Source organism: Lissotriton vulgaris, chromosome 11 (assembly GCF_964263255.1).
Source record: "Lissotriton vulgaris chromosome 11, aLisVul1.2, whole genome shotgun sequence".
Taxonomy (NCBI): Eukaryota; Metazoa; Chordata; class Amphibia; order Caudata; family Salamandridae; genus Lissotriton; species Lissotriton vulgaris.
In genome coordinates this window covers 589,703,797-589,719,494 of record NC_141699.1, presented here as the reverse complement: position 1 = coordinate 589,719,494, position 15,698 = coordinate 589,703,797, and the positions used below count along the sequence as shown (strand labels likewise).

General features: G+C 48.8%; 1 protein-coding gene across 1 annotated transcript in view; it reads right to left on the bottom strand.

Moving 5' to 3' along the window:
- Nucleotides 1–15,698, bottom strand: part of FHIP2B (FHF complex subunit HOOK interacting protein 2B) — a 174,973-nt gene that overhangs the window by 52,832 nt on the left and 106,443 nt on the right. The window contains exons 12-15 of the mRNA XM_086943678.1: nt 10,345–10,476; nt 5,034–5,124; nt 4,643–4,786; nt 2,955–3,095 (exon numbers count right to left, since the gene is read on the bottom strand). Of these exons, the coding sequence (XP_086799804.1) occupies nt 2,955–3,095; nt 4,643–4,786; nt 5,034–5,124; nt 10,345–10,476 (508 nt within the window). The remainder of the gene's footprint in view (nt 1–2,954; nt 3,096–4,642; nt 4,787–5,033; nt 5,125–10,344; nt 10,477–15,698) is intronic.

Here is a 15,698-nt window from a genome sequence, read left to right as displayed (position 1 = left end):
CCTCCGAAGCCACAGTAGGAGGTGAGACAAAACCAGTGTCTGGTGAGGTGTCCAGACCACTGGCATCCCCCAAGTCCACCTGTCCAGTCCTCTTGAGACTGACACTCTCGGGTCAGAGGTTCCTCAGACCCCTCCCAATACTCCTCGTCACCCATCCCCTGATAGTCAGGGTCTTCAAATGATAAGGCCGGTTCATAGAAGCTAAACTCCCCAAGCGGCGTCGAAAGCGGCGCCCAGCGGCGCCGTTCCGAGGCCGGAACCGGAGCGAGGGAGGCATCGGGGACGGCGCCGCCCGAGGACGGCGCCGGAGGTGACACCTGACGGACCGATGCTGGGGGGGGTCGTAAGGTCCACTGGCGACGACCCGGATCCCGAAGCGGGTCCAGTGGGGTCCTGCGGCGCCGGGCCCAAAGGCACTGGCGGCGTTGGGACCGTGGGGCCCGAAGGCGCCGGGCCCGAAGGCGCCGGCAGCCTCGGGGCCGAAGCACTCGACGGCGTCTGGCCGAAGCTCCCGACCCGCTAGGGGTCCCAGACGGGTCCGCTGGGCCCGAAGGCACAGCGGAGCCCGTCGGAGGAGAGAGGGACCTCATGGCCATGAGGAAGCGCTCGATCTCCTCCGGCGTCGCGTCTCGCCCAGGGACCGGAGGTGTGGAGCTGGACGTGGCACCCGCGACTCCGACGGAGCCGCGTGGGCGGTGCCACCCGAACCCCCGGCCGCGTCGCGCGAGCGTCGAGGAGAGTCAGAAGAGCGATGACGCCTCTTCGACTTCTTGTGTTTCTTACCTGACGACGACTTTGACCCGGAGGAGTGGTGCCGACTCTCGGAGCTGTGGTGGCTCCGACCCCTCGACCTTCCTTGGGACCGGGACCTCTCGCGGCGCGGGGCCGACTGCTGGAGTTCGAGTCGCCTGCGGGACCACTCCCGCCTGGCTTTCGAAGACAGGGCCCGGCAGTCGGGGCAGGTCTTGTCGTCGTGGTCGACGCCGAGACAGAGTAGACACCGACGGTGAGGATCCATGACCGACATCGTGCGGTCGCAATCCTCGCAGTGCTTAGATCCAGGCATCCCTATGGCACCGATCGGAGTCGTTCGACTTCGAAAAAATGATCAAAATGATCCAAAAAGTTAGTCAAAAAGTGACCAGAAGTACTGCTTTTTCCAGATCTGCGCTTGCTGGCGCGGAAAAAAGAAGAACTGACGTCAGCACGCGGAGGCGGCGTCTAAGTACTCCGACGACGTCATCACGGCGCCGACGACGGACGCGGAGCCGCAGACGACGCCTACCAATGCGCAAGGGTACTGCTACGCAAAAAAATCCGGATCCAGTCTGACGCCTGGGGATATTCTAAGGTAAGGAATCTATCACTAACATGTCTCTTTCAGATATGCTAGGTTTAGTGGGCTGCACCTAACAGTATAATTCTCAAAAATGAGGTGAACATTAAGGCACTGCTTTACTGTACCCAGAAGCCCCATAAAACCATATTTTGCTAGGTTGCAGTATTTTGTTCTCACCAGACCAATCTTGGATCCTGCTAAAGATGATCCTAACCAAAATCTTTACTGAGGTGTCGATCAGAGAAATGGGACGGTAGAACTTAGTTTTGTTCTATTTTCCTTCTTAAAATAAGGCACAATCGTTGAAAGACCAGGACCTCGAAAGGTTATTGGCTGACAGATTATTGGATACAATAGTCAAAAGTGGTGCCCAGAGTTCTGTGTTACATTTAACCACATCTAAAAGGTACCTCATGCGGCCCTGGGGATTTGGAGTTTTGCTTTTGGCGATGCCATCTTCAAATTCATCAATGGAGAATACTAATTTTGGATGTAGGGTAGGCAAATTTACAAAAAAAACATCAGGCATTAAATTATGTTCAGATGCACCATAAGTGGTGCAAAAAATGCTTCACCCTATCAGTGGCATTAATGTTGATACAGAAGTTAAGATCAGATGTTACAATTACTGAGTGTGCTCCAAAAGGTTTTGGGTGGTGGCAATTATGAAATTATCCTAGTTGTTATTGTTAAATTATTGTGAAATTAAATTGGATTGTTTTCTTCTTGACAATAAAATCCCTAGAGATTTGTTTAGGCAGCAAGAGTAAGTTTGCCATATACAAATCTTAGATATTTTCGGAATATTTTAACAGCTCGATTTCAATTCAGCTGATTTTTATGTGACTTGGACCCTACGATATATGGCGAGATTAGATTTTAATACAAACACAAGCTATTTTTGTTGGTAAGTTTTATGAATGTTGGGTGATCGAGTACATTTGTTTTAAAAAAGTGTTTGCACAATGATGTACATAATTTGCTGTCATCAATATTGCAATTTTGGATGAATACAAATACATCCCTTTTATTATAGTTTTTTTAAATTTTGTATTTTCAGTAAATGAACTGTTTTACGCATTTGTCCACCATGAAATTATCAATGTTTGCACCTACGTTTACAGTGGTCTAATAACTCAACTACAAAGTCATATGGCATTAAAAATTCAGCTTCTCAAATTTAATTTTAATCTGGCATTCCAACATGCAAAGATGTTACATTTTTCTGGGTGCAAGAAAATGGGTCAAAGTAGATTTGTAACCTCCTGAGCAATCTATCACTGACATCCAAATTAGGGATATGTGATCCCGAAAGCGTATGAACTGTACTTTGAGAAATGTTGGTTCTAGATTAGTCAAGTAAAAGAGTTCACAACCTAATAATATTATAATAATAATAATAATAACAGGAGATTTTTTTCACAGGGCATGCCCCTGAAAGGCCAACATTGTGGGGTAGAGTCAGTCTCAAGTCTTTCATATGCATTGATAACATATTAAACCTCTCAATTTTTCTAGACATGTTCCAACCTTTAACATTTTTAATGTAATAAGATTTTTAAGCTTGCCAGTTGGTACCGATACAGAGATTAGTGTGGGACATCATGCCACTTACCCTGACCAACACGGAGAAGAGAGACCTGCAGCCAGGAGCCAGGTTGGTATAGGGGTCCAGCAGGTACTCATGCATGTGAGGATGGGGAAAGATTGCCAGCTTAGACAGGACTGACGTCACCTGTAGGTTCAGCTCGTAAGGCTGCAAAAATATAAATGTATTAAAATATTGAAATGGTGGCACCTTGCAGTGCTACCAAAAGTCTGGGACACAGCAGAGAAATACCTGCACTTCACACACATGAAGTGACATTAACCAACATTCATGGACAAGAAATACTGATTGGTGAGTGCAGGCATCCCCAACACCTCCAAGTGAGATGACTAGTGGAGGCCAGGAAGAAAGGATGGGCAAGCAAAGGATGGATGATAAGTGCAGGAAAAAAAGGGATGGATAGCACAGGCAGGAGAGCTCAATAAGAATTGAAGGCAGGATGAGAGACGGGCCAAACCTAAACCTGGACAACCCATCTCACCATCTCTCCTACAGAGAAGATGTGTGCACATAAAGGACAAGGCTCTATATTCGGTGCAGAAGATGGAACTAGGGACACATCCAGCTGACAATCGGTCGGACGAATGATACAGCACCAATATCACTGCCAACACACAGTTTTTACAATATTTGTGTGGTTTGGGTTTGGTGTTTTTAGGTGTACCGGTCCACAATGTCTGATGAACTGGATTAAAGATTTAATTTTCTAATAAATGAGAACACATTATAATCATGCTCAAGTTTTAATGTATAATTCCTACCTTACCACTACATAAATCTGCACAATTTGTGAATGAGCATGATAGTGAAGATTAGATACACTTTGAGATTTTTGTTGTAGTTAATACCTTAATAATACTATAATTGAGTTTAACATTCTGTAAATCGCAATCCTCCAAAAAGTGTTTTTGCTTTTTTTATTATCAACTCAGTTTTCACAGGGTAATTGGGTTTTGTATAACTGACATGTACAAAGAAAGCAGCACTGTTTTAAGGCCGTTCAGGCATGTTCTACCCATTCTACTACTTTAATGTTACAGAGGGAATGGGAATTGAATCAAGCATGAGAATCTATAATAATCCAATGTAGGAATATGTTTGACATTTTTCAACTCCTTTTTCAGAACACCAAGGACATTTGATATCTTTCATTTTGCTACATATCATGAATCATTCTATGGAGCAATTCTGAACAATGCAGGGAGCGCTACAAAATATCAATTTAGCACTTGAGTCCTTCAATTATACGATCATTAAATTAATCATCATTCAGTCCGTCAAGATGGAAAGTTGTTAATTCAATTTGTAGATACGAGAGCCATAATGTTAACTCTTCAAAAGACTTTTATTCTTCATATACAAAAATCCAGCCCAGCCAATGCGTTTCTTCCCTCCAAGTGAGCTTTATCATGGATAAACATATTTTGCAAACATCCGAGCCCAAAACCAGATGGCGATCTATGTATAAGTATACAATCTACAGCTCATATGCCTCGAACATATATTTCTGCCATTAACCTCAAACTCCCTCCTGTGCATATATGGAAGATATTGCAATAACCACCATGCCATAAACATTCCCAAATAAACTGTCTGTCAAAGGTGTTTACCCTTCGCACGCGATAACGGTCCGTTTAGAGCAGCTAGAAAGTTAGGGACCACCAAACATATACATTTTACTTTCTCTTATATACCTGATCCAAAATTCCTGCCATTCTGTCAAATAGCACGTTGAGGAAGTGACCTTCATAGAATTCTGCTTCTGGGATGCAGGTGTCCAAAGGCTGTGGGGTCTGAGGCCAGCCCCAGGAACCCACGTTACTGCAGCACTCCTGAAACTGCAAGATCAAAGAATATGGAGAAAGAGTTGACACAACCACCCACTCTACACTTTTGTCTGGCACAGACACACAACACCTGGCGTCAAGGACCGCAAAAAACAACACCCATCTTGGTATCACCTAAGCAATTAATGCTACCCACTAGTATGGCCTACCCAGACCACTGCTCCTCTTGGTTTTGTCTGCAGACCCATGCTCTGTCAAGCACATAGCAATAGCAGACTGAGGAATTAGCTGTTCCTACCAGTTCCAGGGCGTCATGTACGTAAGTGTCATATCCGGCTTCTGCAAGGTGCTGGGATGTTTTTGCTTCATCAGGGACAAGACAAAGAAAACTGAAACAAGACAAAAGAAGAGTCGGAGAAGTTAAGCAGCCAAATGTCCAAGTCCAAACACCCACACCCACCCAGCTCCCTCCCTCTCTCCCCTTGCATCGGCCCAATCGCATCATTCTGGTATCAGAGATTCCTCTGTAACCGGGGGCTCAAGCCAGAGGCCCCGATACTCCGCCCATTGCAGCCATATTTTGTAGTGTTTGCGCGGGCACCCCCTGGCCACAAATATAGGTTGCTCCAGACCCATGCAAAAATCTAGACCATTTTTCTAGGCAGCCACTGAGGGGGCTCTCGTCGCCTTCCATGCCCTAGCAATATCCCGCTTAGCTAACGTGAGGCCTAGACATAGTAGATGTCGCTTATAGATGTTGCCACCTACACCACCCATGACATTGAGCAGCGCAAGCTGCGGCGTGCGTGTGAGCTCCCAGCCCAGGACCTCAGACAGACATGCGAACACCCCCCCTCCAGAAACGATCCAGCGATGTGCAGTGCCATACCTTGTGGATAAATGTGTCCTCTGCCTGACTACAGCTGAGACACTCCGGGGACGCAATCATCCCCGCCCGCCACAAGCGAGCCCTACTATAGTAGACCCTGTGGAGGTATTTAAACTGGATTAGACGGAGCTGTGCTGCTATGGCTGCCCCCGCGGAGCTGCCAGGGCCGCCTTCCAATCCTCCTCCTCCAGCCCACCCACATCTGCCTCTGAGTCCCCCCGGAGCTTCTGAAGTGTGTGGGAGCAGTGAGTGACCAATGATCGATAAATGCGAGAGATCTTTTTGTCTGGCAGATTCCCCATAAAGAGTTTTGCTTCGACAGGGCTAATTTCGGGCACCGACTCCAGGCCCGCAGACTAGGGGACAGTGCATGACGCAGCTGTAAGTAGCGATAGAATTGTGTCTGGGGCATATGAAACTCCTCCTGCAAATCGCGGAATGACTGAAGTGTTGTGTCCCTCAATACGTCCCCCAGAGTGGAGATGCCCACGGCGTCCCATCCCCAAAACCCCGGCAGGGTCACCAGTTGGGGCAGTCGCCCATTGTTCCATAGTGGAGTCTCCCGGGTCAAGACATTCCACCAGCCCATGCGCCGCAGCGCCTGCCTCCATGCCATGAAAACTACCCGTGTGGCCGATGGGAGCGTGTTACGGAGCAGCGCTGAGTACAGCAGTGTGTGCAGATAATGATTTCCCATTAGGTAGCGTTCCAGTGCATGCGCCGGGTCCCCCTGTCGCCATACCACTACTCATGAGGACCAGCAGATGCGAGGCCTGGTAATAAGAAAGAAGGTCCGAAGAGGCCAGACCTCCACAATAGGTGGATAAGAAGCATGTGCGTACGGCCACGCGCACCTTTCCCCCTTCCCATAGAAACTGCCCCAGCACAGAATTCACTAGCTGGAACCATATAGGCTGGATCGGGTACGGGTGGTTCTGCAGCTGTTATAGAAGTTGGGGGAGTGCCACCATTTTGAAAATGGCCGATCTACCATAAAGTGTCAGGGGCATACGTGACCAGGACTTAATGTCTGCGCAAACTCGCTCCCATGCTAGATTACGTTCCCAGGCTATGGTCGGTACCTCTGAAAGCACCACACCCAGATATTTCAATCCGCCCGCGGCCAACTGGACCGCGGATGCCCTAGGTGCCCTCTCTCGTCTGACCTCCCAAAACCCACAGCGTGGACTTGCGGGGGTTCATGTACAGACCCGATGTCTCACAGAAGATCTGCATAATCTGCAGGAGCCGCGGACCCGTCCTGTCAATCGCCGTCATGAAGAAAAGCACATCATCTGCATTCTACCGGACAGGCCCGCGACCCACTCAAAGCCCCGTATCTGGGCGTCTATGCGCACCCAGGCCGCCAAGGGCTCCATAGCCAAGGCAAATAGGTAGGGAGACAACGGGCACCCCTGCCGCGTGCCCCTCTGAATAGGAAACGTGGAGGAGATAGCGCCGGAGACCCGCACCGGCGCCGTAAGCCCCGTGTATAGGAGCTTCACATATGAGAGGAAGCGCAGACCCAGAGTAAGTCTATGGCGCAGCGCGAACAGATAGACGAAGCTCAGGGAATCGAAGGCCCTGTCCATGTCTGCTAATAGGAGCGCTGCCGGTTCCCGAAGCTGCTGGGTCGCCGCAATCGCCACCTGAGCCCTCCTAATTTTGTGCCGGGTTGCCCCCCACCTGATCTGGGTGTACGAGCGTTGTGATATGGGGCAGTAAGCGATTGGCCAGCGCCTTCGCCAAGATTTTGGCCTCCACATTAAGGAGGGAGATAGGCCGATAGGAGGCATGCTGTTCCGGGGGATGCCCGGGCTTGTGAACCACCACCACCTCCGCGTGTCTCCAGTCCGGGGGAAGCACGACCTCCTCCCGGGAAGCATGACCTCCTCCCGGGCCTCTTCCACCACAGCCCGATAATCTGGAGCCAACTGCACCCTGTACCGGCAAGAGAACTCGCTTGGAAACCCATTGGGTCCGGGTGCTTTACCAGGGTTAAGATCCCCCAGGACCGACCCCAGCTCCTCGTCCGTCAAAGGGGCCTCCAGCTGGTTCCTCACCTCGTCCGGCAGGGCCTTAGGTGGCAAATCAGTGATGAATTTATCTATCGTTGCAGCCGGCAAACACTCTCGGGGGCATATATATATCCGTATAATAGGTAGCGAAGCTCTCCGCAATAGCAGGGGGGTCCGTAATCAGGGTCCCCGTCTGGTCCAAGATTCCCGGCAGGGTCTGCGAGTTAAACATGCCTTGACAAAGGCGATGTAGCATTTTACTAGACTTGTCCCCCCACTCTCCTGCGCGTCGCCAACCAAAACTTGACGAGCCTCATCCATTAGTAGTACTGCACACTCCTGTTGGGCCAACACCATTTGCCGGTGTAGGGGAGTGATGTGGCAGGGGAGGAGGTGGTGGATGAGGAGGTGCTGGAGGAGGAAGAGAAGGTATCCTTAGAGGAGAGGTCGCAATGTCCTTCTTCTTAGGATGAGGAGCTGGTGCAGGTGTCTCTAATGGTCGTTTTTTAGAGCTAAGAATCAATCGACCAGTTTTGGGATCCTTAACAAGAGTTTTTTGTGTAGGATCTGGATGGAATAGTTTCTCTGTGGGAGGCAGATCCTTCTGTGCCGTAGGCTTTTTCGGCACTGAACCGGTAACATCTTTTGGCTTAGAAACATGTTCTTTTGTAGTGTCTTTGTCCGGTGGACCATGTGGTTTTTTCGGCTCCGAAGCATGGGAGTTGGGTGCTTTCGGTGGCAATTTCTTGCTCGGCTCTGAGTGTGGTTTTGGTGCAGAGCAGCCGGTGCCAGTCTTCGGTGCAGAGTGCTTAGATGTGGAAGCAGCTGGCATGGAGACAGAAGATGGCTTCTTTTTCAGTGCTGGTAGGTGTGTGCCGGCACCGGGCGTAGGCTGACTCGAGCCTGAGTCGCCTAAAGGCTTATTAGGCTTCTTTACTGAGCTCGAAGGTGGGGCATGGGAAGCAGTCGCTCGGTGTGCACCCGGGTCCAAAGGTGAGGGTGTGACTGAAGCCTTTTTGGAGGGTGTCGAGGAAGGGTCGGGGTCGACGTGTGTACTTACGACCCTCTGTGCCGGAGTGATGTCCTCGACGTCTGAGTCGCCGGCCTCGGAGTCACTGTCAACGCCATGTTCTTGCTCCTGCTCTGGCACGGCGACGCCCTCTTGGAAAATGTTGTCCCGGATCGAAGATGACGAGCGAGCCATGTTTCTTCGAGCTCGTCGGTCCCGAATCGTCTTCTTGGAGCGGAAGGAGGCACAAGCAGAGCAGTCTCTGGCCTCGTGCTCCGGTGAGAGGCAATGGTTGCACACCTCATGTAGATCGGTGTGGGGGAAACTTCGACCCACATTGAGGACACTTCCTAAATGGCATCCTTTCCATGAGCCAGAGAGTAAGGCTCAGATAGGCCCGAAGGCCTTCGCCGACGACCAGAATCGAAGACTTCGAAGTTGTGAAGAATCGCGTTAATGAGAACCGCGATTGAAACAATACCGTTGAACTGGGTGAGGATTGCGCACCGAAGGAGAATCGATTCCAAACCGGAGCGCAAGAAACACATCCGAGCCCGATGGCGGAAAAAAACAATCTAAGGATGGAGCCGATGCCCATGCGCACTATTGTCCAAAGGAGGAGTCACCTATCTTGTGACTTCCAAAGACTTTTCAGGACAAAAAACAACTGCAAACATCCGGGCCCAACACTAGTTGGCGATTTATGCACAGTGTGTAATCTGCAGCTCATATGCCTCGAACATAGGGAATTCTTTAGGTCCATGGAAGAATGCTGTTCGTTTGCAGACATGGATACACAAACACATTTGGCCGAAATCTATAAATTGTTTGACCTGCCAGTGCTACTTATGTAAATTGTAAGTGTGTGCAGGAGAAAGAGTGGGAGGAGATAGGATGGAGAGTTAGGAGAGCCTTTTTGTTGTGTGGAACTCAGTAAATGTGTACAGTCACAAAATATGCAGGAGTGTACAGGACTGTACAGTAGCTCCTCTACTCATGTATATTTCAAGTAGGGAAAGCCCCAAAATGAGCAGAGACATACACAGACATACACAAAACTAAAAAACGCACTTCATTCTTCCAGTGTCATACCACACTAAAGAAAGGAAAAAACATGATGTAATACACATGACTACATGCAGAACCTAGACAGAACATGACATAAGGAGAAACAAACCACAACATTACACCAAGAGACTCAAGTCAGGGCAGTTAACTTGAAGAAGCAAGTACAATATTGGGAGAAGCAAGAAAAACCATCAACACTGGGAGAACGAAGACAAATCATCACACCAGAAAGAGAAGTCCAAGACAATGCACCAGAAGAATCTAGATAGCCAAGTGACCAGGAGGTGTAGACAGATTATAACACGTGAGAAACAAGAAGCGCTAGTGATCAGGACTGAATATTACACCTGTAAAAGACAAGACATTGTACTGGAAGAAGCAGGACAGAACTTAGCATTGAGAAGTCTGGATCTGTTCAAATGATAACCGTGAAACATGTACTGGGCAAAGGAGAATGGTAGCCTAAACAGGTAAAAACAAGATCACTGCAATGCTAGAACAAAGACATAAGACTGACTGCACTGGAAAGCAAGACTGAATATTTCACTGGGAGAGAAGAGACATGGCACCTCATATGGAGAGCAGAACAAATATCATATGGAGAGCAGAACAAATATACAGTTACCTGTTGACAATCTGATTTGCTTCCACCTTTCCACTTGATTTTGCTTGTGCAGGTAATTGTGGACTCATTTTTGGAACAGCAAATCTGAGCTCTGGGAATCCGTCAATGAAATAGGGATCCTCTTCAAACTCCCTGTAAAGCAAAAGAGTTGTATGGAGAGTTACAAACAGCAGCAAGAAAAATACAGCAGGTATTAATATAAGTAGGCGCAGGTGAAAGGAATATGCTACTTACCAGTATGCATCTGTTCTTGGCATGTAGGGCTGCTGACATTCATATCTGTGCATAGATCGCCGCCTAGTGTTGGGTCCGGATGATTGCACATTGTTGTCCTGGAAGAGTCTTCGAAGTATCACGAGATAGGTGGCTCCTCCCCTGGACTAAGTGCGCATGGGCATCCTCAGATTGTTTTTCGCCATTTTGGCAGAGATGGAGTATAGTACAGTAAGTGATGACCATGTCTGAGAATGATTCTGAGTGCTACAGCTGCGACAGGCACCGGGGAGGAGGGCAGCCCTACATGCCAAGAACAGATGCATACTGGTAAGTAGCATATTCCGTTCGAGGCATGTGGGCTGCTGAATTCATATCTGTGCATAGAATAAATAGCAGTTTCCTCCTTAGCAGTGGTTGCCCGTGCCAGCTGCAGCAGTCTGAAAAAGAGTTTTGAGAACAGTCTGACCTATAGCAGCTTGCTGTTTTGAGTGTACATCTACGCAGTAGTGTTTGGTAAATGTATGTATGGTGGTCCATGTGGCTGCTCTACATATATCTTCTAGAGGAATGTTACCTAGGAAAGCCATGGATGCCCCTAACTTGCGTGTGGAATGCGCTCTTGGGGGAACTGTTAATGTGCGTTTAGCCTTTTGATAACAGATCTGTATGCACTTAACAATCCATCTGGCTATACCTGATTTGGAAATGGGGTTGCCTTTGTGCTGTGGAGAGAAGGCAACAAACAGTTGCTTAGTTTTCCTGAAATCTTTTGTCCTGTCTATGTAATACAGGAGAGCTCTTTTAACATCCAGTGTGTGCAGTGCTCGGTCTGCTACTGAATCTGGATTTGGGAAGAAAACGGGCAGTTCTATGGTTTGATTAATGTGGAACTGCGACACCACCTTAGGCATAAATCTAGGGTTGGTACGCAGCACTACCCTATTAGCATGAATCTGTATGAAAGGCTCTTGAATAGTTAGGGCTTGAAGCTCACTAACTCTTCTTAGCGATGGATTGCTACTAGAAAGGCCACTTTCCATGTCAGAAACTGTATTTCACAAGAATGAAGAGGTTCAAAAGGTGGTCCCATTAGTCTGGTGAGAACTATGTTCAGATTCCAGACAGGTGAAGGTGGGTGTCTGGGAGGAATCACTCTTTTGAGTCCCTCCATAAATGCTTTAATGGCCGGCACCCTGAAAAGGGAAGGTGCTGTCTGTTCTGAAGATAAGCTGCCATTGCAGCTAAATGTATCCTGATGGAACTATATGCCAGATTGCATCTGTATAGATGTAACAAATAACATATAATGTTTTGCGTTGATACATCTAGCGGATTTATGTAATTATTGGAACAATAAATGACAAATCGCTTCCATTTTGCCGCATAGCACGCCCTGGTTGTAGGTCTTCTTGCCTCCTTGATGATGTTCATACAGTCAGGGGGCAGGTTTAGGTAGCCAAACTCTATGACCTTAGGAGCCATATTGCAAGGCTCAATTGTTGCGGATCTGGGTGCTGAATGTCTCCACGGCTCTGAGTGAGGAGACTGGATGTGAGTTGCAGCCGTTGGTGAGGCACCACCGAAAGTTCTAGGAACGTGGTGTACCACGCCTGCCTTGCCCATGTTGGAGCAACTAGGATGAGCGTCATGGAGTCCTGCCACAGTTTGCGTGCCACTAGCGGTATGAGCGGTGCAGGGGGAAAAGCGTACGCAAATCGTCTGACCAGTTCATCCATATCGCATTGCCCTGAGACTGCGGGTGTGGGAACCTGGCGGCGAAGGATTGGCATTTTGTGGTTTTTTTTGTGGTGAATAGGTACATCTCTGGATGACCCCACTGCTGGAAATACGGTTGGAGCACTGAGGGATGTATCTCCCACTCGTGCATCTGATGGCTGTGCCTGCTGAGCAGGTCCGCCATCTGGTTGTCCTTGCCTGGGAGATGTTCCGCCATGAGGAACATGTTTCTTTGAATGGCCCACTTCCACATGCTCTGGGCTAGATGTGACAATTGTGGAGAGTGTGTGCCTCCCTGCTTCTGGATGTAATACATGGCAGTCATGTTGTCCATCCGGATCAGCACGACTTTGTTGCACAAATGCAATTTGAACGCCTTCATAGCCATGAAAATTGCCATCAGCTCCAACAGGTTGATGTGCAGGTTTTGCTGCTGCGTCGTCCATAGACCCTGCACTGTATAATGGAGGACATGCGCTCCCCAGCCCTGGAGAGATGCGTCCGTTGTCAGCACTAACTGTGGTACAGGCTCTTGGAACGGTCGTCCCCTGCAAAGGTTTTGTGTGTTCCACCAATGCAGAGAGTTCTATGCACGACCGGTCACCAACACTAGGTCTTTGAGATGTCCATGAGCCTGGTTCCACTGTTGTGCCAAGCACTCCTGAAGCGGACGCATGTGTAGTCTCGCGTGAGGGACTATGAAGATGCAGGAGGCCATCATACCGATAAGCTGCATACGTACATGCGCTGGGAGTGAGTGTTGGGGCCTGAATTTTTGAATCAGCAATTGCATGCTGTTGATTCTGGCAGAGTTTGGCTGCGCTGTTGCTGTCAGAGTGTTTATTGTCGCTCCTAGGTACTGTTGTACATGTGGGGGTTGAAGTTGAGACTTTGGGTAATTTAGTGAAAATCCTAGACTGTGTAGGAGGTGAATCGTGCGGGACATGTGGCTGGCACATTGCTGGGCTGACTTTGCTTGGACAAGCCAGTCGTCTAGATAAGGATAGACATGGATGTGTTGTCTCCGAAGGTGCGCAGCCACTGTCGCCAAGCACTTGGTAAACACAATGGGGGCTGTAGTGACCCCGAAAGGCAGGACCTTGAACTGGTAATGCTGGTTGTTTATCGTGAACCTGAGATATTTCCTGTGTCCTGGGTGAATGGGAATGTGGAAATATGCGTCCTTTAGGTCTAGGGTTGCTAGGAAGTCCCCCTGACTGAGCAATGGTAGAACTTGCTGCAAAGTCAGCATGTGAAAATGTTCTGACAAGATTTACTGGTTCAGGGGTCTGAGGTCTAGAATGGGCCGGAGAGACCCGTCCTTCTTTGGGATTAAGAAGTACAAGGAGTACACCCCTGTACCCTGTTGTTCTAAAGGCACGAGTTCTATGGCCCCTTTTTGCAGCATGCAGATGACTTCTTGCTGCAATAAGTGCATGTGCTCTGCGGACATAGGACGGTGCCTTGGGGGTATGTTGGGTGGAGTGGAGGTTAGTTCTAGACAATAGCCGTATTGGATAAGTTGTCTCACCCACCTGTCTGTGGTAATGCCTTCCCAGACTGGCAGGAACTGCTGAAGTCTTCCCCCGACCGGTGTAACATGGTCTGGGGGCAGTGACAAGACATCACTGTTTATTGGTGGCGGAGGATCTGGCATTATTATTTCCTCGTCCTCTGCCTTTGGTGCTGTTCCCACGATATCCACCCCTATTGTTTTTGTTATAGGTGGTGTGTGTGTTCCCTTTGTTGTATTGGGCTTGCTGTGATGCTTGACCTCTAGAGGCTCCCCTGTTACTAGAGCGACGAAAGGAACCGCCCCTGAACTGTTGTGACTGCAGAGCTCCCATGGATTTTGCTGTCTCAGTGTCTTTCTTAATTTTTTCTAGGGTCGTGTCTACATCAGGACCAAATAGAAAGTCAGGGTTAACCGGATGATTAAGTAAAGTTGTTTGGATCTTTGGCTTAAAACCAGAGATGCGTAGCCAGGCATGCCTTCTAAGCATCACACTTGTGTTGATGGCCATAGCTGCCGTGTCTGCTGCATCCAGCGCACATTTGATGGATGCATTTGAAATGAGCTTCCCCTCCTGTATCAGCATTTCTGCTCCCTCCTTATAAGCATCAGGCAGGTGTTGTAGTAGCTGCTCTAACGTGTCGTAATGAGCCCTATCATATCTGGCTAATAGGGCCTGTGTATTTGAGATCCTCCAAATATTTGCCGCTTGAGCCACTACTCGTTTGCCAGAAGCTTCCAAGATTTTGGATTCTTTGTCCGGAGGAGGAGCATCACCACTTGTCAGAGAGTTCGCTCACTTACGAGCATTAGCCACCACTAGAGAGTCCAATGGGAGCTGGCCCTTGATGTACGTAGGGTCTACAGGCGCAGGCCGGTACTTCCTTTCAATCCTTGGGTTTACAACCCTTGCCCTTGTGGTCTCCTTGAAAATGTCACCAGCGTGTTTAAGGACACCCTTTAGCATGGGCAATGTCTTTACTGATCTTTCTGAAGTTGAGAAAGTATCAAACAAAAAATCTTCCTCCACTGGGTCAGCGTGCATTTCCACGTCATGGTTATTGGCTGCCCTTTCAATCAATGCGTTAAACGCAGCAGTATCTTCAGTAGGCGAGGTTTTGACGGTATAGGACTGAGTGTCAGGCGTGGTGTGTGGCTCACCAGGGTCAACAGGGTCAGTCCAGGGTTGAGGTTCCTCTTGATCTGTGTCAATAGGATAATTAAATTCCTCCTCATTGTAACCCTCCCCCACAACCTCATTGGTACGTGTGGGAGAATAGGCATATTGTTGTCCATAGGACTCCACAGGTTCAAAAAGAACAGGTGAGGTGGCAGAGTCCCTTTTCTTTTTCAGTGGAATTTTGTATGACTCCAAAGGATTTTCTGGAATGATCTTTCTTTTGTAAATAGTGAGTCAGCCAGAATCCGATTCGATGAATAGTTTTGACTGATTGTCATAGGAGGGCGCTTGGAACACTACGTCCTCCTCAGTGGGCTGATTTCTTGATACTACCGACACCTTTTTGGCTGTGTAGGTACTTTTTTGTGGTTCGAATGCCTTGGGCCGAGCGGTCGGGGGCAGTCCGTACTTGATTGGTGGCGTAAGCATTAGAGACGAACCAACCTTCTTGGAGGGCGGCGCTGTCTTCAATCCGACCGACTTCGTCTGATCACTAGTTTGCTTGCGGCCTTGCGTAGACTCGAGCTCCCGGTGCGCAGCAGGCACGCTCTTTTGCTTTGACGTGATATGCTCTTTCGGGTCGATTTTGCTCTTCGACTCGAAGGCCTTGCCCACTATTGGCTTGGAGGCTGGAAGCTTCGGATCGAGAGTCTTCTTAGCCTTGAGTCCTTTGCCAGTGTCGCCATCTTTGGACGTCGATGGCGTCAG